Here is a 24,051-nt window from a genome sequence, read left to right as displayed (position 1 = left end):
TAATGTTGCATGCTACAAAGAATTGAATGAGGACTTTAGGGGAAACAGAAAACCTGTGACCTCTGGTTCAATCCAGAGAGTCTGTGTGGACATTGTGGAGGACTATAAATATATCCGAGTACACATAGATAAAAAACTGAACTCGGTTAAAAAAAACACTGCTGCACTCTACACGAAGGGCCAAGAGTCGTCTCTATTTTCTGAGGCGGCGGAGGTCTTTTAACATCTTTCAGACAATGCTCGGGATTTTCTATGAGTCTTTTGTGGCCAGTGCCATCCTCTATGATGTTGCATGCTGGAGCAGCAGGTTGCTAACAGACTCAATAAACTTATCCACAAGGCTAGTAATGTTGTGGGGACGGAGCTGGACTCCCTTAAGATGGTGTCGGAGAGGCGGATGTTGTCCAAGATAAGGACAATGCTGGACAATACCACCCACCCACTCCATGGCGTGCTGGCCAGGCACAGAAGCACGTTCAGTGAGAGACTGAGATTACACAATGCACCAACGCACAGGAAATTATTCCTGCCTGTGGCCATCTCCCTGTTCAACTCCTCCATCCAATGCACAGTACATCCAATACACTCTTTTGCACATCCTCTACAGTCAAATAAAATATATTTTAGAATAAAATATCAATCATATTTATTTAATCTCTGTTAATCTATCTATGTTTAATCCATGTTCTGGAGATGACTAATTGAGCTGTTTGTATATAAAAGAACTATTTCTTATATTTTGTAACTTTGTCATATATCGTATTATTTAATTTAGTTCAGTCTGTCACTGTACATATTGTCTTGGAGCAACTGTAACCACATCATTGCCTTAAGCATTTATAAAGAATTCTGATCCTGATAAAAACTGTAACATTTTCCTGAAATACAGTGCAGTGGAACCTGCGTGGGAATTATGTGTCTGCATTATATCTATGCTGTAGGCCTCCATAATATCTGCGTCAAAAACGCATTTTTAGTAGATTTGTCTCTCTACACAACCACAATCAAATATAAATCAAACAATCAACATGTGATTGAAGGGCAGACTTTAAGCTTTAATTCAGGGTTATTGTTTTGTTTCTTTTAAATACCATAAATTGTTTAAGAATTACAGCCATTTTTATACACAGTCCTCCAAAAATAAAGTGTTGAGTATGTATTTTATAGCTTTTTTGTGTAATTTTACATAACAAGAGGCAAGTAAGGGAGGCCATCATTAGACTGTAATTCCATATAAACCTGTTAGATAGACAGAAAAAACTTTAGAAAAGGACAAATCAGAAATCTAGTACATTGTTAAAAATAATTAACATAATCTGAGTCAAGAACATTCCTGGAGAGTCGGGTGTATCAAGAATGGAAGTTTGACTGAGGGTTTACAACAATGTTTGAACCACTGATTACACTCAAGAACAATAAGGTCAAATTAGACTTCTACATCTAAAAAACCTGAATAGTTATGTAAAATCAAATAAAATACATCTTGGACAGAAGAAACCAACAGACATTTACCAGAATGATGAGAAAAGTATGAAGAAGGAGAGAAGCAGCTCAGGATCCACATTATCAGTTTAACATGGTGTTATGCCATGGTTATGCACGGCTGCCAGTGACCAGTGCATATGTGGCTGCTGATAGAACTGGCAGGATGAAGTAGGCTGGCTAACAAACCAATGCAAACTGCAAAAAGCAAGCCAAGAGTTTCTCAAGGCAAATAAATGGGAAATTCTTCAATGACCAAGTCGGTCACCTGATCTCAAACCAGTGCAACATGCTTTTCCACAACCTAACCCTGAAAGCAGACAGATTCACAAACGAGCAACTGAAGGCAGTTTGAGTAGAGGTCTAGTAGAGCAACTAAGGGGGGGAAACATTTGCTGATGTCCACGAGCTTAAGATTCCACGCAGTCATTGACTACGAAGGATTTTCATCTAGGTTTACCTCATTAATTTCCAACATCTAAGAATGAGGGACTGTGTATAAAAATGGCTGTAATTCTTAACAGTTCATGCACAATATTAGTAAAACCCCTTGAATTAAAGCTGCACTTTAATCACATGCTGATAAACTTACAATCCCCTGTGGACTAAAAAAAATATCTCTTTGCCACAAACATTATGGAGGGTAGAAGAAGCCCAACAGCTATCATATCTCAATGATGATGGAACCTCTGCATATCACCAGTTTTAACACTGTCCTGGTGGGTTGTTCTATTAAGGGGATGTTAATCCTAAAAGACATGTTTGCATAAACTAATATGTCTCTCAGCTTCACTTGATTGGTTTACCAAAAATGACACCTCTAACCAATTTCAGATCCAATAACCTAAAATAACCAATGTCAGGCTTCACCACATCCCTCATGTGGCTTACACCACAGTAGATATGCCAATATGTTTTATCTGGATTTCCATTTCTGAGCTGACAAGGATTAGTTTGGTATGATTTAGGGTTGTCCCATTTTTTATTTTATTTATTTTGGGGGTGTGGTGGGGGGGGGGGGGGGGCTATACTAATATTCAGCAGTGAATAATCAAAGTCTTGCTTGTTTAGCAGGGGGTGGTGGTTGTAGTGGTGGTGGTAGTAGGGGGGGGGGGGGGGGGGGGGGGGGTGTCAATAGCTACTCATGTCAAGTTTTTTAACTGCAACAGAATCTCCATGCACAAATGACAGATGATGCCAATGCTGTGATTTCAGTTATTTCGTTTATCCACTGAATGCTGGTGAAAGAGAAACTGCTGGTGTCAGGATGAAACAGTAGGATTTTTGGTATAACTTTTTTTTTTTTTACTGAAAAAACTCTGTGGTTACAGCCACAGCATGTACTTAATGTACGGAAATATGCAGTTTTTGTCACTGTTCCTAATTAAAGCCATCCCAAAACTCTGAAGGATTTCCAAATGGCCTGTTATTATTATTATTATTATTATTATTATTATTATTATTATTACTCAGCTCTATGACAATGAGACCAGTCCTTGATGATTTTATTATATAGAGCAGGGGTGTCAAACTCAAATTCACAGTGGGCCAAAATTCAAAACTGGAACAAGGTCGCGGGCTAACATTAATATTTATTGGAAAAAAATCTTCCTCCAGATTTAAGAATGAATCTCTTCTTATGGACTCAAACAAGTTTTGCTGAAAAACTGAATATGGAACAAGCAAAGCTTAATACTAAACAATATATATATTAGCTGTATAATACCAGTAGGCCAGCTCTAATAATAATTTGGTATGGCTTTGCGGGCCAAATGTAATTAGGCTGCGGGCCAAATTTGGCCCGTGGGCCAGAGTTTGACACCTATGATATAGAGCGATGAACCCCATCTTCAATGAAAGGGATTTAAGACAAACGATATGATCACATGCACTCATACACAAAGGGTCACATTCAAGAAGGTGTGACATGCTCAGTCATAAAAACATCTTGGAACAATTACTAATTAAAACTGAATGACTCTTCTGTATGATGAAGCTTTCTTATTTTCACATTAACAAAATCATGATGATTTTATTATATCATGTTTGATTGAGTCTGCTTTATCCCAATCCTTAATGTCATTGTTTGAATATTTATGGTTTCTGTAAAGAACAAAAAGTCAGATTCTTACATAGTTGGGGAGCCAGAGCTGAACCCAGTGTTCCTAAATCACACTTGCACCAATTCGTTGGCACCCTTTCCACAGCGAGTTTCAGTGTCTTCCTTATGGACGAAGGCTCGTGTCCCTTGAAAGCGCAGCAACACTGTGTAAAAACAGCTTGTTCTAGCAGCAATCACCCAGATGAACATGACGCATGATTTATCTCTTCATTATGTTGTTGTCTGTTATTTGTGTGTGTTTTGGAAATGTGCATGAGAGGATGGGTGACTCATCGACTGCAGACCAGATCTACCTACGGGTACAAACAAAGTAATCTCAACCCGAACCTGCCAAGAGGGCTTGGAAAATGGCTAAATTTAGTAACAAAATTACTACCTTAGCAATTTTGGTGAAATGAAGCGTGATGATCGCTGCTGTGAGGGAGAGGGACGTTGGCTGGAAAAATAAACTTACATATTAAAGAAAAAACACAAACGAATTTTAGCAAAAAATCCAAACTCCAAATTAAAAAACTGAATATCTACCTAGTGAACAAACATCTGGATAGTCAACTATATGGCTAAAAAGGCAACAAGAAAGTAAACACTCTTGAAATTCTAAGGTTTTACATTTCTTTTCATTAAAATGAGGTAAACACAACTTTCAGTGAGCAACAGCACATAACATATTATACCGTGTCATCATTTATTTAACAAAAACTAACCCCAAAATGCAGAAGGAGTGTGTGAAAAATTAAGTACACTTTTATTGCTCAATTTAGAGGGAAAGTAGTTGCCAGCCGCTGCTGTTCAAACACATTTGATTAATTGATCATCAGCCAGAATGAGCACCTCTATAAAAGTTCACGTTTTGTCAGTTTGTTGGTCTGGTGCATTCAGGTGTGTGTTAATAGGAGGAAAGACATCAGCAATGATCTTAAAAAGTAATTGCTGCTGCCTATCAATCTGATAAGGGTTATTTGGCCAAACACATTTAGGGACAAGATTTGCAAGAGTTGCTAGTCTTCCAGAACATTCCAGCAAATTCATGCCAAGGTCAGACATCTCAGGCTACAGCCCTCATTTAGCATGTAAGATGTTAAAATTCATGCAAGAACAATTTTTTTAAAAAAAAGACTGAAAACTTGCTTGCTTGTTTGGAGGAAGCCTCTTGCAAAACTGCATCTGAACAAACCACAAGACCTATGGAATAATGCCCCTTGCACAGACGAGAGCAAAGCTATGTAATGCACAGCATATACTCCTCATACCAACTGTCGAGCATGGTGGTGGAGCGGTGATGATTTGAGCTTGTTTTGCAGCCATAGGACTTGGACATCTTGCAATCATTGAGTCCACTATTAACCCCTCTGAATAACAAAGTATTCTAGAATCAAATCTGAGGTCATCTGTTCGTCAGCTAAAGTCTGGCTGAAATAGGGTCACGAAACAGAACAGTGATCCCAAGCAAAACAGCAACAACTGAAATGCTGTGGCTGGACCTCAAAGGAGCTGTGCATATGTGCAAATTCTCAAAAACTTCAATGAATTAGTGCAACGATGGGAAAGAGAGCGAACCCACTGAGAAAATTATCTAGAAAATGATTTTTTTCAAGTCATTGCTGCTAAACGTGGTTCTTTTTGTTTAATGAATGATGATGTGGAGTAATACTAGAATGGCTCATCTCAGGTTGTATTTACCTAATTTCAGGAACTTATGCAACACCTCAGATTTTACTTTCTTTTAACCATGACTGTGTGTCCTTACTTTCCATTCTTTCCTTTTGTATAAAACAAAACGCACTTCAACGGCCTCCCTCAGATCACTCCCTTTTGTTGAGCGGTAACCATTATAGTTTCTGCTCTGAGATTAGCTCACTGAGAGCAGAGCATGCAAAAAAACCCATCCATGGATTCAGAACTCTGTTAGGCCGCCATCCTATCATCCCATGACAATACATTACGCCATTGTTCATTATTTACAGCAGTGAGTGAATTTAAAGTTTGATAGATGCCATCTTTTCTACAAAGAAAAAAAAAATCTTCTTTTGGCATTTCTGTGGGGGACTATGAAGCTAAACCACTGTGACATATCAGTCAGAGAGTCTGCAGCAAGCTTGGACTTATCTTTTCACTTATGCATCAATCTTCCCCCTGTGTCGGCATCCTGCTACAAGAAGGCCTCCTTTTTTCAACGCTGCAGCTTAGTTTCATCAGTTTTCTGTTATTCCTTTTGAAGACACTATCTGAATGGGAGCGGCTTAGCTCTGACAATTCACAGCTGTCTACACATCTATCAATCCATCCTTTTATCCATCTTTTACCTGTTTCTACCTTTCTGTACATCAAGGAGTCCCTGATTCGTTGCTACTGTTGTATACCATTTGATCCATCACAAATGCAACGCAGGAATGCTTTTATTTCTTGCACTTTGCTACATGTTTGCTTTGTTTTGTGTCCCTCCCCCCTCTCGGTTGTCTTCCTCTGTCTCCCTCTGCTTCACACATCTATCCTCAACATGACAAAATGGCTATCTGTCTGGTGATCCATCTTCAAACACCTTTCCCACCTGAGCGGTCCATTTCATTCTCTTCTTTTCCTCCAGAGAAAGCTTTGCTCCCAGACTTTTCTTTTATTTCTTTATCACAAATCTTTCATCTTTCACTTCTTCATCCTTTTCATAATATCTCGCTGCCTGCCATTTAGCCCTCTCTCTCCCATCTCTTCTCTCTCTCTGTTTTTCTTTTATCTCTCTCTGCTTGCTGATATCGCACCCTCCTCCTCCCCCTCTCATCCAGAACTATCCTATCTGGCTGGAGTGAGTGCAGCAGATGTAGCCAGGCTGCAAACATCTGCTTCCCCCTGTCCTGCTGCGTCTCTACTCTGCTGATCAGGCTAACTGCTCTAACTCCCCAAAGCTTGGTGTCCTTACTGCTGCCTTAACGCACAGCTGGGCACCCTGGGCAGAATCACAGCTAAACACGATTTTTTCCAAACACATGAGGCATACACCAGAAATCCAAGAGCCAGATTGGAAATGTCTGAAAAGTTCAAGTTTAAAAAACTTCATCGTGGTAGAAAACTTCTTCAATAATAGAACTAAAAAAATTACAATAAAAAACAGAAAGGATCACAAGCAAACAACTGTTATACATCTCAGTACAGACAGAAAAAAAATAACATGAGAGCAAACACAAGTACTGTACTGTGCAAAAGCCTCGAGCCACCTCTCATTTCTTTATATTTTGATAGGAAATGGGAAGCAGGAGTGGAAATGTTCAAAAATATGTACAAATTTACATGAAAATAAAGCAGAAAAGGCAAAAAAACAGAGTCTACAGAACCCTCACAAGCTTTAAAGTCAATATTTGGTATGACTACCCTTATTCTTCCCTAAGAATCTCATAGGCAAGATTTCTTGTAATTTTTTTAAGTATTCTTTAGGAATAGTGCTCCAGGTTTCTTGAAGGACACCCAAAGCTCCTATTTGGATGTTTGCTGCCTTTTATTCTGTTCTGTCAAGATGATCTCACACTGCTTCATTAATGTTGAGATTCAAGCTCCAGGGAGGTCAATCCACGACTGGTGGTGTCTGTGTTTTTATCCAGCTATGCTTTTACTGTATTAGCAATGTATCTGGGAAAAACGAAGCTGTTGCTGTCTGTGTTCATAATTCCATCAATGCTGTCAAGATCCCCCAAACCACGACAGAGCCTCCACCATGTTTGACAGATGGCTGTAGACACCCACTGTTAAACCTCTCTCCTGACCATTTTGGAATATCTTGACAATTTGAACCAAACACTTGAAATTTGGATTTGTTGCTCTATAAGACCTGTTGCTTTTGTCCTTTGTCCGCTGACAGAAGGGTGGAGCTGTATTGGACAGCTTGTAATACACTGACATAAACCCTGCATGCCACAGAGCATCCAAAGCACACATGGTCTATGGTTTATAACTCATTATTTAAATATATTCAGTTGTTGGGTGTTTTTCAGCTTCTGAAGTAGGAAAGTCAAAGCATAAAAGGTATTATTTCTAACAACTAGTAATGCCATGTGGGTGTCTACTTTGCTTGCCGATGACGTGATATACATTCTTGCCAGTGGTTTCGCATTTTTAGTTGATCCACAGGGGACGGTAAAGCTCAGAGATATGCAGCAATGCACCAACACATGCAAGAAAAGGGAAGACTATTAGACTTGTAAACAATACAGGTTTCAAGCTTCTATGGAAATCAGGTTTTCAAATATTTCACAAAGAAAACACACACACACACAGCAAGTTTGTTATGATTGAAGGTTACTCATAAGAGTTTGGTAAGAAGCGCTTTATGTAAACAAAAGTTTTACTTGTCCACATGAAAACAACAGGAGGCGCCTGCAAAGGAACGATGAATTAAAATCTCAATTATGCTTTAAATAAGCCCACTTATTAAGTCAACAACAAGCCCTAAACTAAAAAAATAAGTATGAAATAACATATCTTTTGTACAGTGTAAAGAGCGTTTTTAATTTATATTCCATAATAACGTCTTGCTAGTGTTGAGGATTGCAGAATGTGAAAAAAGCTTTCCCAGAGCGCATTAGGACAGCTTGTCTTCCCAATCTGTATATACTCGGATCACTTGACAGAAATCAATTTGCATGCTAATGCTTTGCATAAGAGGAAGGTCACGTCACAAATAAGGCTATCACTTCGATACAAAGGTGTCTAAACTTTATTCACTTTCAGCTCTTGTGTTTAATGTGAGAGAAACACACAGATCTGATACTTTTTTCCCCTTCCTTTTTTGCATTACTCCAGAATTGTAAGGATTGGATTAAGCACTTGCTCCGGCAGGCTTCTAATGTTCTTTTTGTGAGTGTGGTAGCGTTGTGTGCAAAGGTGAAGAGACTGAGTGCAGTCGAGTAGAAGGCTCGCTGCAATGTTTCACTGTAGTGTTAACATTTAAAAAGCAGCCAGGGGAGCTCTGCTCATCTCTTCTGCTGACACTTCTGACCTTGGACTATTATCATTGCAGCAAACGCAGACAGAGTGGCATGTTCAATCTGTACAGAGCCAGTACAATGCACGTACAAAGAGAAGAAACAGAGAAGAGCAGGGCGTCAAGACAGCACACACACACACACACACACTGGAAACACGAGTAAAGCAAACTCGATCTCTTCTCACTGAAGAAAGAACTAAGAGCTCTTTGTCTCACTCAGTACACACACACACACACACACACACACACACTCTCTGTATATATAAACAAAGCAAATCCCCTACTGACGAGGGGAAATAAAAAGTCATCCTAAATAACGCACAGTGTGCTTTACCTAAATCTATGCCATACTCCACTGTTAATAACCACTATGCTCACTTGAGATATGGGAGATATTCTGTGTGGCTGCTGCCTGCGTACTCTAACTCCCTGGTATAGGTTTCACTGACCCAGGGCGGATATTTGCATGTAGTGCTTTGCTGTCGTCATGATGGGCCTGCTTCCCAGGGAGAGATTAAACCTAATCCAGGACTCAAAATAATCTATTATGACAAATGTCAAAACATCACAGAGCAGGGTTTGTCAGTGTTTAGAGAACCTACTTCATATCGCATCGCCCAGTTCAAACAAACGCCATGTAAAAGCACCTATTCCTTTCAAACCAACAACCCATTTACCCTCGTCAACCTTAATAATACTGACGTTTTTCTCGCCCTACCCCTTTTGTTTTGTTTTGCAGCACAAGTAGTTATTCAACTGTTTGGTAATTTCCTAACCTTGAATTTCACTTCATGGATCTAGGTGGTATTTTGGTAGTAAGTACAGACCACATGGAAGGAGAAGAAGTGCAAAAACGTGGGAGGTCCATTCAAGTGAGGCTTTGTTGGAATTTTAGTAAAAAATGTGCCTGAAATTCCAGGCTCTAAAAAAAGAAAAGGAAAAAAGATTCCAAACACCGGCTTCTGCCATAACATTACAGACAAAACTCGAACTGAAAATGAAGCTCCAGATTCAAAGATCGCAAAGCAGTTCAACATGGCACAGATGCCACGGCAACTTGATCTGTGGTTGTAAGCACTGATTCTATCCTCCCCGCCCCGCAGCCACGATCGCTCCAATCGTGGCTGCGGGGCGATCGTGGCTCAAGAGTTGGCAGTTCGTCTTGTAACCGGAAGGTTGCCGGTTCGAGCCCCGGCTCGGACAGTCTGGGTCGTTGTGTCCTTGGGCAAGACACTACACCTACCGCCTACTGGTGATGCCCAGAGGGGCCGATGGCGCTTCTGTCAGTCTGCCCCAGGGCAGCTGTGGCTACAACTGTAGCTGCCTCCACCAGTGTGTGAATGTGAGAGTGAATGAATAGTGGAATTGTAAAGCGCTTTGAGGGCCCCGAAAAGCACTATATAAATCCAATCCATTATTATTTATTTATTTATTTAACTGAATCAATGATTAATTGTGTTACGTTTTCCTAAAACGATCCAGGGGACATGGGAGAGTAAAAAAAACATGTCAGAGTTGAAAAAGGAGACATGGAGGCAAATTTGACAAAGGTTTACACTGAAAGAAACGGACAAGCCTCTACCACCTTTGAAAGAAAAGAATCATACCAAAACCCAAGCAAGAGGTACACTGTCCACACACCAATTTGGGTATTAATTCATGAACCAATTGGTGAGATCTCCTCTCACTTTCTGTTTGACGTCTTAAAAACCGGATTCAATTGGCAATGACGGACTCTCGCTTTCTGTATAAATTTTGTGATGTTTCCTGGACCCGTGGAGCTGAAAAATAAAACTATTTGGAAGTGTTAAAAAGCTGCAGTTCTTCATGCAGCCACTAGAGGCTAGCTCCAAAAGGGAGTCAATCCCCTTAGACTACCATGTTAACATGCCCAACTTTACAGGGGAAACAAGCATGTTTAGAACCTGTTACCAAAAGTGTTTTGGCCTCTACGTATAGTTTTCACCAATAAAAACTCTGAGTAGGATGAAGTTATTTGTTGTTTTTTGTCTGTAGTTGTTTAGCCAGTTCTTTGTCAGCTGAGACGGGAGGGTCACATGTCTAAAAAGCTGACAATAAGTATTTGTAACAATATCGGGAATAAATCCTGATTTGAGTTCAGGAGATGACGTTTGAGGCGAGGAGGAAGAGATTGAGATTATTCTAATGTTAAATGGTTATATATAGTTTAAAGGTCACAAATGGGACTTATATAAGGCATACTACATATTTGGCCTGTTTCTAGCCACATACACAAAACACGACAGGGGGCAAGATAGCGGTTTCCACAAACCAGCAACCCCTTCACAAGACTTTTTAATGGATTCACTCTTTATTTTTTCGCTTTAAGTTTATGACAATGCATTAATTTGTTGGAAGGCATGATTACACACTAATCAAGGCACATTTATGAGTTCACCATTCTTTTTCTTTTAAATAAACTCAAAAACAGTACTTACCGTACCTTTAATTGTATGCAAATGACAGCATGATGTCGCAAAGTAGCCCTACTCAAAACTGGAAGACACGCGTTCATTATGACTGTGTGTAGATATGCGACTTTTATCCCAACACAAAATAAAAGTGAAGCTATAATGCTCTTAGCTTTGCCAACATTTTGTATTATTTATCACTATCATTATTGAACATGCCTGACAAAAAGCCAAACCATCTGCGTCTGGTTTTCGGACTGCTAGAAGCCTGCTGTCACTTGTTGATCTGCTCTTGTCATGCAGTCTGATTGGTACAGCTGCTTTAGCGCAATGAAATCAGTGATGTGACTGACTGGAAGTTCATTAACCACCACAGCCTCCAGCTTCATCCTCCTCTTTTACATGCTGATCTACATACACCAAAATAGCAAGTGCACCTGGAGACGCCCACACAGTCCACTCTGACATCTCGCTGTGCTTGTGCAATTAAAATATGGAGCTACAAATCCTTAAGACTAAAATCACACCCTGTTTTTATACTAGCCTAAATTTTCTGAAGTAGCTACAGAGATTTCACTCATAGCGATGGGGTCTATTTTCCCCCGCTGAATGAAGTATCATCACTTTAAATCTTTGATAAAGTGGGTCCAATACAGCCAACATTTCCTGCTATTGCTTCAGAAAAAAAATGTATTTGAAACACACCATTATGAACCTGTCACAGAAATTTTAGTGCATCTATCCACAAGGTCAAAACCAATCTATACATTTGTCTGCAAAATGTGACATGAGTGTAATACTTCTTGGCATTTTTGACAGTGCTATTGCTGTTACCAAAGAAACCACAGGCCTTACTAAATCAATCAGGATGGGTCTTTATTTTAAGAATAAGATGACACTAAAAAGCCTTTTCCCTCTCAAAGCTTCATCCACAACATTTCCTATTGTGCAATTTGTTTAATTAACATATAAGGGCCCACATTTCCATGTAACTGACTTCTCATACTCAACTCGTTTGTTTAGGTCGTGACTTGGGATCTAATCTACCTTCAACATTTCAGTCCTGACTGTCGCTGGCATGTCAGTCCGAAGAAAAGCTGCACTGCACTTCAGATCGCTAGAAAATAGCCGCTCTATCACAGCTGAGCGAAAACTTATCTGACAGTGAATAAATTTAAAAAAAGCTCTTAGGTGTGTTTGATGTCTGACAATTGAAACCAAACGTGAACACCTTACACAAGATATGGGGAAAAAAAATCAAGTCATCTCTTCTTTCTTCTTGTTAATATTTAAAACACCTCCAGCTACTATTTTTTCCCCACACAGCTCTTTGTAGTTGAAGGTCAGCTCAGCTCAGTCTGTTACTGCGATCTAAAATGTATTTATATACTACAGAGGTGTCTAAAAAGCTGATAAGCATTTTCGCTGCTTTTTGATTTATTACCGCCATTATTTTTAATTATTTTTCATATGTTGCAAACACCTTAGCAATGTCAGTGTTCATGACCGTAGATGAACACTGAGACCAAAACACAACAAATCCAAATATCACCACTATGACTGGATGTGCAGAGCTTTGCTAATGAATCCCTAAGCTGGAGCAGAGGCCAAGATCCCTCCACAGATCGAACAACCTGTTTATGTTACTTTGGTCACAAACCGTTTGGCTAGGATGATCACATAAAATGGCTTTTTTTGGCTTACATTACCAAATGTTAACATACCTGCTAACACAGACAAACTTCTACCCACCCAACATAGCAGCTAGTGTCCAACCTTACTTTGCTTCCTTGCTAACGCTGTCAGTAGCAAAATACAAATTAAATTGTCTCTGGAGTTTGTGTTGCAGTCAGTGATGCACTGAGAACAAGTAGCCATTAGTGAACTCTATTGCTAAGCTAACATTAGCTAGTGTTACTCACTGCTTTGCACTGTGGGGGAGCAGCAAAGAGTGACTGAGGCACAGCCAAGTAGCAAACTCTGGGGTTTAAGAAGCAGCAAGCACAGAAAACTGCAGCTCCCAGTGCAGCTGCTTGAGGCTGCCTTGAAAAGCAGTCAATGCCCCATAGACTCCCATGTTAAAATGTCAAACTGCACAGGATTAAAAAGTATATTTACAGCTTAGCACAAAAAAGCCCAAAACATTTTGGCCTCTATGGATAGTTTCCTCCTCCATAAAACCAGTACAGGGGGCAGATTTTTTATTATAACTCATCCATCTGAGGAATAAGGCTTAAAGTTATGGCATATGGCTGATAAGGCCAAACAGGAAGCTGTAGCTGACAGCTGCTTTTCAGATCTCACCTTTGCTAATTTCATATACTCATTTGGATGTTTTCACCGCCTTTGATGTATGAGCATTTTTAATGGATTTTACAAAAAAAATAGTGCAGTTTGCTGTGCTTTCTGGCTCAAATAAACTAAATTAATCAGCATAGCGAGGTTTTAAAATGATAGTCCAGTAACCAGTGGGTGTAGTCGCAGTGTTTACATCCATCTTTGAGGTACAGTCTATGGGTAAGGCACACGGTAGCATGTCTTTTAACATACAGGTGAGTTCACAGGAAGTTGCAACTCAGCCAAGGTCTCATTTAAATAAGTTACATTATAATCAACTCCCAGATTGGCAAAAATTACATGGAAAATGCAATTAAACAGAACTACATTGTCAGCAAAACTCAGGGATGCCCCCTGGAAGACATCATGTGTTATTCAATTTCCCTGCCACTGGCAACAAAGACAACAAACTTATTATTAATATGATGATTATATAAGAATCACATGCCTGTAGGTCTATATCAGCACTCCAATGTTTCACAAATACTCCCAAAAGTCCCTGTATTTCCTTGGAAGGCTGAGGTTGGAATTACATCCGCCTCTTCATTAAATATGGTAAGAATCAGTCAGCCAGTCCAGGTGCTGCACTCAAACTAATATTAAACACTTTTATGCAGACAGACAAACATCGAACACGACTCTCAGACACCCGAGGTGCAACACGACTACAAAGCCTTTTCAAAAACGTAGGAATTAGGAATTAAGTTAGACAACTTCAAATTAATTTTTAAAAACCCAATAATAATAATAATAATAACAATAATAATTACTACAATAAAATCTGTATACCACACTGTGCTGGATTAAATGTGGAGGTGATGCTTGAGTGGTGCGCATTAAAACAGAATCAGCTGCACAACATATCAAATTGAGTTCATTTTGAATCAGTCACAACATAATATCTGCTCGGTTCAATAAGATCAACAGTAAACCTCATATGAGATGAGTCTCCTTCATTTTAACCGTATGCTCCTCCTGCACAGTTGGAAAAATGTCATTAGGTTCAAATATTGGGTCTTCAAACTGCTCCTCAGGTTCCCCGACTGACCAGGAGATTCAGGTTTTGATAAAAATTAAACTAAAAAAAAAAAAAGATAGCTGAGGATGAATCTAGTCCCCAGGAAAATGTTGTAAAATGCATTTGTGGTTAATAGGATTTCCCAGTGGTATCATGACCTCCTTTAAACACACAACCACTATCATCAGACAAAGTTTATCAAGTGTGGCCTCTTAATTTTGTTTTTGCACAAACCTTCTGTACAACCTGGATGGTTGCAATTCAAATAAGAGCAAACCTGCAATTAAAAATTCGGGTTAATGATGTTGAGTAAAATTATTCATCTGGAATAAATTGCACGCCTAATTATCATGTCTTGTCTGTACAATGATACTGAAACATCACTGAAATAACACCATGTTTATAGCTGAAATAAAAAGAGACTGAGATATCACTGTGAGCCTTTTCAAACCTTTCCCATTTTTTCTCTAATAAGCTTCTCCTCGTGTTGTTACAGGCTGGAAATCAAACCTGTAAGCCTGTCAGTGTTGTGCTGTTCATCCAGAACACCATACCTTGTTGACCTCCAGGATTTCTCTCCTTTCCTCACTGGCAGAGCGGCTCTGTCCACCTGATCGGTCTTCATGTTTGGAGCCGTCATCTTCCACAAAGGGTATCAGTTGCTGGAAGGGACAGCAAACAAAAAAATGTGGCTGTATTACTTACTGTAAGCAAGACAAGCGTAAGAGGATCGCTCCCAAAATGCTGACTTATTCAGATAACTGGATTGTGTTTCCCTGCTTGGAGTCGCACAGTAAGATCCATATCGTAGTTTTTTCAATAAAATCTGTTTAAAGATTCACCTCCTGATGCAATTATTCTCTTTCCTACTTCTATGTTTTTCCCCAATCTAACGTCTAAGGTCCAAATAAATTAAAAGCACTGTGCTGCCTAGTCACATCTTTCCTATACGCCCACTGAGCGCAGTTATAGGCCACATTTACATGTGTATGGGAAATCTCAACTAAGCTATATTCAACATATCTCTATGCCTTCTCGCACGATTGTTCCCACAAAGTGGTGAAAATGGGGATTGTGTGTACGTTCTCGAACACTCTCTTCAACGTGGAAAGACAGGGACAGGAAAAGAGTGAGAGGGAAAAGCGAGTGGGAGATTAATTCATTTTTAAACACTCTGTGTGCTTGACCTTGTCTGCTTGACACTAGAGTGAGGCTGATGTGCAAGAGCCTTCAGGCGAGGCAGCGTTCCCGAGAGCCGACAGGGTCACTGCCTGCTGCTTTGCGTCACACTGCCCCCTAGTGGGCACCTCGGTGTGGGTAGGGGAGCAGGAGGCTTGCTGCAGTCACACATCAAGTAATCTATGAATGTCTTGAGAACACACTGTTCCTCATAACACACAGACAGCAAGGATATAAAAGACCTGCACTGACAATGTGTGATTGATGTTATGCTATCTTTGCAGAGCGACTGCACAAAATTGAATTTTGTCAACAACAAAATAATAGACTGTAAAGCACACGCAGTGAAAATGGAGTCAAACCTGAGTTTCATATTCTCAAAAGACAGCAACAGTTTTATATAGCATGACATTTTATGGGTTTTAATAAAGGCTGTGGACGACTCTGCTATGGTTTGTAATACTGGAAGCAAGAAGTTCCTGTTACAAAAAAACATCTAGAAAAACATTGTTTTCCTTTCCAAAACAATACTGCCATACCAGACAAGATCACAAACATAGATTAGGTAGGACAGTCTCCAAGCAACATTAGCTAATAAAAAAAATATCCCATATGGTGGAATAGCAAACCTTCCTCCAATAATGACTTGGCAAAGCAGTAAATTATGACTGACTACAGATTTTGGCCCGTGTTGTGCAGCTGGAGCAGAGGCCCTGCAGACAGTCGACGGCTGATTTAAGTAACCTGATTCATCTGGAAGCAATGACTGACTAGTGTATGAGTAGAGTTGGAGCCAGACAATATCAAGACAAGCACAAGAAAATAAAGAATGACAAAAAGACATAAAAGTCTGGAAAAAGTTTCTTTACTCCTGTCAGTTTCCAGGCTTAGCTCTGCGCCAAACTGTAAACTCTGACTCTTGGAGGGAGAAAAGACAGCAAGGACATGTGCAGGATATTATACCAGACAAACTATGAGCTCGCCTTCAACTTTGAGCAGGAAAAGATGAAAGTTTTTTCATTAGATAATTTGAGGCCGAAGCCAACGACATATCACATTTTAAAGGTGGTGGGCTCAGTTTGGCAGCCCGCGGGGGGAAAATGAAATGTGCTGAGTAGGTTGGGAGAGATGGATGGAGAGTGTATTTTGTGTGTGTGTGTGTGTGTGTGTGTGTGTGTGTGTGTGTGTGTGTGTGTGTGTGTGTGTGTGTGTGTGTGTGTGTGTGTGTGTACATGTAGCTATGCAGCACGTGCACGTCAAAGTGTGAGTCATAACCCCTGCCTCTTCCACAGAAAGATGGATGTGGTTTCCTGGCTGACCGAGAAGAATGGCCTAATGAAGTTCTCCAGGTTGCCTCAGTGAGACAAAAAGAAAAGGGTAAAAAAAGACTGGAAAAAAAAACAGCAGGGTGAATGTGTAAGAGGAGAGGGAAATGAAATGGCATAGCTGTTCACTGCAGGAAATGACAAGAGGAGAGCAAGACTTGGGACCACAGGGAAAGAACAACATGGGAAAAGCAGAAAAAGACAGAGAGACAAAGCCAACAAGGACAAACAGACCGGCCCGAGAGAAAGAAGGAAATGAGCAGAGATCCAATATCTAGCAGATATCAGAGAAAAGAAGATGAAAGTGGTAGAAAATGTGGGGAGGAGGAAGAAAAATGCATCTAAAAAGGAAGAAAGCAGATTAAAGTCTGAGAAGGGGCAAGCAAAAAGCTGCAACGAACGACAAGTGGAAAGAAAAAGGGGCGAAAGCGCTGACGTGTGCAGTTGGTCCAGCTGTTCATTAAACGGGTCTGCTGCTAATTAGGCTGAGATGAGGTCACGCTGCCCGAGTCATTGATTCCACTTCCTGTTTCAGGCAGCCAATAGTGAGCGGCTGTCAGGCAGCCACCTGAATTCTCTAGGATGATAAATGGCATGCATGCTGGGGCCAAAATCAACAACCCCTCAGCCCCAGACAAACATGGTGAGAGGAGCTATTGGCTGGTCAGCACCGGACTGGGTCTCAGCCTCGGGGGGAAATGAATAAACATTTAAATAAGGTGGAATGAGCAGGGGGAGGAAAAAAAATAGCCAGATGGTGTAATGACTCAATGAAGGAACGGCAAAAGGAAAATGTCAAAGAAAACCCGTCACCGGCTTTGATTTAAGGGCACAACTGCACACGAGAGTCACTTTGAACAGATCGTTCAAAATGCCTCTCGCTGACTGTACTCCTCAATGCAGAAAATGTACGTGGTGGCAGCCATCACAAATTTGTTCCAATTTAAGACTGGTCTCCTCCCACATCCTCCTTTATCCTCAGTAGGAGCCTGGTGAGAAAGATTAGCTCCGAGCCAATCTGTAGAAATTGGGAAGGGACTGCCGCAGTCATAAATCCAATCAAACAGTAGTGGATAGCCGTGCCGGAGCCCCGCATGGTGCCTCACAGAGTGCACCCCCAGCGAGCCAGTGCGTGTGGAATTGCACATGTGGCGAAAACATGCTATTGTGCCAAGTTACACTGCACCACTTGCATTTCTATGTTGTACATTTATGTGTGTGTCGGGGGGGGGATACAATTGTGCAATCATTCTGTGAAGGCAGGCACGGAAGGAGCGGGGCTAAGAGGCAAAGTGGTGTTGTTGCTCCTGAAGGTGGATGGTGACTGTAACCAGCAGTAAAGAGGCTCTGGAGACTCACCTGAAACGACCAATGAATCTGCTGCAGGCAGAGAAAAGACAGACCTAGAGGGAGTAGGTGAGATAAGAGTTCCCCAGGGTAAATATGTGTGTGTTTGTGTGAGCAGCTTTGTGAGAGGGTGTGTGTGTGCATGAGCAAGGGGATATGGAAGTTACAATGGCCTACTTCCTTTAAACCAACAGCTTCCTAATTTAGCAGACAGCTTTTACGAAAAGCCGGACTATGTGAGGCGACGGCTGAAAGCACAAAAAAAAAAAAATCCTGACAAGCATATAAAGCATTTGTTGACGTTCACATCTAAAAAGATCAATCAGTCAACTTAAAATGTAGTATCAGCACTTCCCCGCTTACAGCCTCATCATGTAAAACCTAAATGCAGTTGCAGGTGTGCTTTATATAATAAAAGCATGACCTAATTTGAGGTAAGACAGCATCTTGAAAGTAATAACAAATGGACAAAATATGTAAAATACAAAGGATAATACAATGTGTTTTATCAGGTAACAACTATATTAAGCTGGGAGTAATGTGTATTTCATTTAATCTCCTTTCAGCATGTAATACCTAACCAAATCCAAAGCAGAATGTTTGTAGCATGATCCGGGCCTGCTTACCCACTAATTTTATTTGTTTGTTTCATTAATCTTTTGTGAAGAGGGGGAGAGTGTTGTTCATGAGTGAATGGAAGACGGATTGAGAGGTGGACCAGCAGATTGGTATGGTTTGAGCAGAAATATAGGCGTTGTACTGGACTGCCATGGTTAAGAGAGAGCTGAACTTTACAAGTCAACCTACAAATCCAACCTTTACCTATAATTATGAGTCCTGGGTAATGACCAAAAGAGTAAGGCCACGAATACAAGAGGCCAAAATGAGTTTCCTTTATAGGTTGGCCGGGCTCAGCCTTTAAGGTGGGGAGAGGAGTTATTTCTAAGGCTGAGCATGGCTGGGTGGACTCTGGACTCCGGACAGTATGTCAGCAACACACAAAATCCACAATCAACATGTCTCACTACTGCAAATACTTTATTTACTTTTGGTGAGGGCGGTGCCTGTATAGAGCCTGCAGGAAGCCGGACACATTACACTCGCTCACTCAGGGTGAATTAATCAGATCATAGCCTGATATCACATATCACACTGACTTTGTAATATGGAGCTAATGACTTAAAAACAATTTATTGTCCAACTGAGTCTGACATTTATGTCCTCACACACATCCATGCTGGCAATGCATTGGAAAGTTCAGTGCATCAGTACATGTGTGTAATCAGACAGAGCTCTTCGGCTAACTTTACCTTACCTTTACCCGAGTGCACTGACATGCATCAACCCATGATTAAATCTCAGTGTTCCCAGGTGCACGCCAATCTTTTGTATACTTAAATCAACTTGCACCAATGTCATCACCTCTCCTCCACATCACAGCCAACAAATCCCAACTGCTTCTTTTGTCTGCGTTATGCAACCAGTGCGTGCCGCCACTGTAGACGTGCGTCATATTGCTTCAGTCTCTGCAACAGGACCGGCGTGTGCAGCAAATACGGATCAAAGAAATGTTAGAAGCCCTTTTGGAAAGTTCAAAGTTTTCCATTTTTTATGTTTCAGGCTCATCTTAAGATTAATTTTCCCTCCTCATCAATCCTTTTATGATTTATAAGTGCACTCTGTTGTCCCCTAACCAACCAGCCAATGTAAGAACCTGCTAACTGTTCCCACCTCACACTTAAAAGACTGAAGGCGGCTGAGCGTTAGCTGTTAGAGCTCCTCTGTTATGTAACAAACTGCTGCCATTTCCTTTTAGACCTCTTTTAAAGATTTAAATATATCGGCAAGCTTTCTTATAACTTTTTACTTTTCTTTTAAACCTTTAAGGCTTTTTTATTTTATTGTTAACTACTGAGTTGCACTGTATTTTCATTCTTGATGCTGCACTTTCATGACTCTGTTTTATATTAATACACCAACTGTTCAATCATTTGGAGCTTACATTTATGCTTTTCTAATCTTCTTTAATTTTTTCCCCCCGTTTGTATGACTGTATTTTGACACATTCTTCATTATTACATGTTTCTTCTGAAATATTTTGTATTGATGAATGTTGCAAAAACATTTCATTAATAAACTTCACAACTTTATTTTTAATAATTATGGAAAGTGCACCACTGGTGGTATAAAATAACTGATATAACTGTGTGTATATATGTGACAGGAAATGGGGAAAAAGCACAACGGGTTTCCTTTGGAAATGGAAGGAAGTTTCACAAATGTGACTATTTTACCAACTTTTAACAGAAATTCAATAACGTCAGTAAGAGAAAGCTGTGATTAGCATATTTCTTAGTGTTGTCGTGTCTCACCTCTGGAGGTATGGGGTCGAGGCCGGCACAGTTTTCGTTGCATTTATCGTAGACGAGGCGCAGCTTGCGGAAGAGCACAGAAAGCGTTCGTAGATGCTCCTGGAGTTTCCCCAGCCTGTCCTGGTGGGTGTTGGGGTGGTAAGTGACTCCATTAGGCAGCTAAGAAGAACCAACGGGGAAACTCTGTGTTAAATAAAGTACTAGAATTTTCTTAGTGCTAATAAAAAAGCTAAACTTATTGATCCTCACTGACTGCCAAAGCATCACGAAGCCTCTGTTGTTCCCCAGCTGATAAGAAAGCATTAGGAAATCCTCTGATAAAAAAGTGATAGTGTTCTTTCTACTTAAGAACGGGAGCCATCAGTCTGAAAAGACGCTTTAAAATGTGTTTAACACGTTTGTGATCCTGCAACAATATGGCATGTGGTTTTAATAATCACAATTTAAAGCACCAAACATAAACTGCGCAGCATCAAAAGATAAACAGCTTCAGCTCAAGCACTTTGAATGGTTTCTTTTTTCCCCACTCACTCCCATACTGAGGCTGCAAAACTGGCTTTCAACAACAATGGGTGTTAAAGAGCAGCATGACATGTTTTTTATTGAGAGGATCGACAAGCCTCTGGAGCAGCACTGTCTGATTATAAACATCCTGCATAGCATGAAACAAGCCTGCCTTGAGGGCAAGCAAAGAGAGAAGCAGAAGGGAGACAGACAGAGAGAGACGGAAGGAGTGGAGGGAGGAGAAGACACATGAGGAATTTTTACAAGTATAAAGGCGGCCTGTGATCTAAAAAACAAATCACAACAATGCTGTTTGTGCATTCTGCGGCTGAGGTCGCGCTCGCTCGGCCCATCTTGCTGGCTGTGATCTTAACAAGGTGCGGGAGCGGCGTCTCGGAGGAGCAGGCAGACATCCACGATAAACTCATTCCAGTTGCATCTTTAAGATGAGGTCAAAGCTGAACTACATGTGAACTGCAGACCAAGCTAATGCACAAATAAATGATCTCAAGGAATAATAACAAGCATCCGCTGGCACTTAAATGCAGTAAAGACTGATGCACTGTTTGGAAATAAAAGAAAACATTTGGAAGGAAAGTGCACTAACACATCTGACATAAAAGCAATACGTTCAGCTCAATGATATATGTAGGATGACTTCATGAGTCTTATCTACGAGCGCTCCTTCTTTGTCATGACAACATAAACAAAGCCCTGCAAACACAGGAGGAAACCACACAAAGGCAACATCCTTGCTTAGCCAGTGTTGGATTTATCGCAATCACTTTGACAATGGTTGTCATATCACATTGCTGCATGGAAAAATGCACTTCTGGTCATAAATTCCTGACAGTAAGCTGAACTTTGAGCAATTAAAATATCCAAAAAAACTTCCTATCTCAAGAAAGACGAACAAGATCTGCTTGCAGTTCTCCAATTTTTGCGTGGCAGGCCCCCACATGCCTCATTTTTATCATTAACAACTGAAAATTGGGAAGTAAAGGTGATTGGAATCACATCAGCAAACTCTTGTTTATTTTGTCAAACAACATTTTTTTTAAGTGATATTAATTTAACTTCAGTTTTATGCTGTGGTTCCTGTCCCCAGATTTAAGAGGCACTGCCTTATGCTAATATGTATTTTCCCTGCCTTAATGATTGAAGGCATAAAAAAGGGTCTGTACTTTTCCTGCTCCTAGTTGTCAAAATGTAATTTGTGAAAAAGGCATATTTGGAGCCTAGACACTGATTAAAAGCTTCCTTACATCTTTGTACTTTCTGCCAAATTCTTTCAGAATACAATCTACATGCCACATTATTTTAATGAACCTTAAACTGCCTCTGCAGGCTTCTCAAATCAAGTGATTTTGGCCTTTTAACTGCACTGCGCTTCTTGCTGGCTGTGGTCGTCTCCCATTTACCATCAATACTGCAGGCATCCTGTTGTTTTTAAATCCTGCATCAAAATGTGTTGATAAAGAACTGCCATCCTGACTGGCATTTGTTTTGTTATTAGAATAATAGTCATCATGTTATGTTAGTATCTCTTTTTTCCCCCCTTACATCTTTTGGCTGGTCTGTTTTCATGACAGTGTGTCCAAACCTTTAATTTTACTCATCTTGTGTCATACTTAAGAGTCTCACATTGGTTCTAGAGCTACAAACGTGACCATACCTGCATGTTTCTGAGGAGCTGGAAGATCTCCATGGTCCTGAGGACGATGTCTTGGACCGTCTCCTGACCGATGCGACACAGCGAGGCCGTGTTGACGTCCCGTGCTGCCTGAGCCTGCTGCTGCTGTTGCTGCTGCTGAGGTGGCGGCTGCCCGCCAAAAGGTGACACGAGAGGAGGGGTCGTCATGGAGACTGCAGGTGACGATGCTGCTGGAGAGGATGGATTGGAGGGAGGTTCACGTGTTTCCCTGTCAGGTTATTCCACACCAGGAGACATTTACATGCCTTTAGGGAGCAATTTAAAGAGGATAAAGAGAAGGAAATTTAGAGAAGTTAAAGGAAGTCTTGGTCATTGCGCTTGCTTTGTGAATACTCAACAGCATAGAGTTTAGCAATATCAGCTTAGCTTTTAGCTAGGCTAAAGTTTGATAAAAACATATTTTCAGCTATATAAAAACTCCACAAGTGCTAAAAAGTAACAAAAACAACGCGTTAGTCTCTGTGCTAACGCCATAGCCTTTAAAATAAGTTATCTACGCGGATTTGAATCTATTTAAACGATAACTCACATCAGTACAAGTCTCTCAAATGCCACCCCGAGCTTTGAAAGACACACCCAGATACATGAAATAGAGTAACGGGTTAATCATCGCTCATGTAAAAGTACAGTGATTGTCACAAAAGCTAAGTGGACAGTCACACCATACGACACTCTCGCTTTCTCTACGTTTATTTTTTGTGGGTTTTTTTATATATATATATAATTTTTCTACCACATCAACTCACAGAGAGTATTCATGTTTGCTCACCGGCACAATTACAACATGTTAGGTTACCTGTGTGGTGATAATTTATCTCTTTTGTTGACATGTCAAATCCCTCTGCTTCAGGGATCTCAGCTGCTGCTGCAACTATCGCGAGAAGTCTTAAGTTGACGCCGTTATTTTGGGTTGTAAACAATGTAATAGAAGCGAAACGTGAAAATGTGTGTGTGTGTGTGTGTGTGTGTGTGTGTGTGTGTGTGTGTGTGTGTGTGTGTGTGTGTGTGTGTGTGTGTGTGTGTATATTTATTTATTTTTTAATTTGGTATAACTTTAACGAGAATAAGATGTTATAACGGACATGTACTAATATCAAATATGCCTTTGGTCAACTACTGCTTCCCTCTGAATGCTTCTAAGGCATGAAAACATTACGGTAAAGCAACGCGCACACCAAAATGTGCTCGGGCTACTTGGGGTAAGAGCGACACATACTGGCTCATTTTTTTTATAACAGCATCACTACCAC

General features: G+C 40.5%; 1 protein-coding gene across 2 annotated transcripts in view; it reads right to left on the bottom strand.

Moving 5' to 3' along the window:
• med30 (mediator complex subunit 30) overlaps window positions 1-23,709 on the bottom strand; it is a 51,781-nt gene extending 28,072 nt beyond the window's left edge. For both annotated transcript variants that reach the window (XM_080863759.1, XM_080863758.1), the window contains exons 1-4: window positions 23,598-23,709; window positions 22,763-23,046; window positions 20,584-20,742; window positions 14,915-15,022 (exon numbers count right to left, since the gene is read on the bottom strand). In XM_080863759.1, the coding sequence (XP_080719885.1) occupies window positions 14,915-15,022; window positions 20,584-20,742; window positions 22,763-22,948 (453 nt within the window). In that variant the 5' untranslated portion in view covers window positions 22,949-23,046; window positions 23,598-23,709. The remainder of the gene's footprint in view (window positions 1-14,914; window positions 15,023-20,583; window positions 20,743-22,762; window positions 23,047-23,597) is intronic.
• Window positions 23,710-24,051: the final 342 nt, after the last annotated feature.

The sequence above is a fragment of the Rhamphochromis sp. 'chilingali' genome (genome assembly GCF_963969265.1).
Source record: "Rhamphochromis sp. 'chilingali' genome assembly, chromosome: 17".
Taxonomy (NCBI): Eukaryota; Metazoa; Chordata; class Actinopteri; order Cichliformes; family Cichlidae; genus Rhamphochromis; species Rhamphochromis sp. 'chilingali'.
The sequence above is the reverse complement of the archived record's forward strand: the minus strand, read 5'-3'. Positions and strand labels throughout refer to the sequence as shown.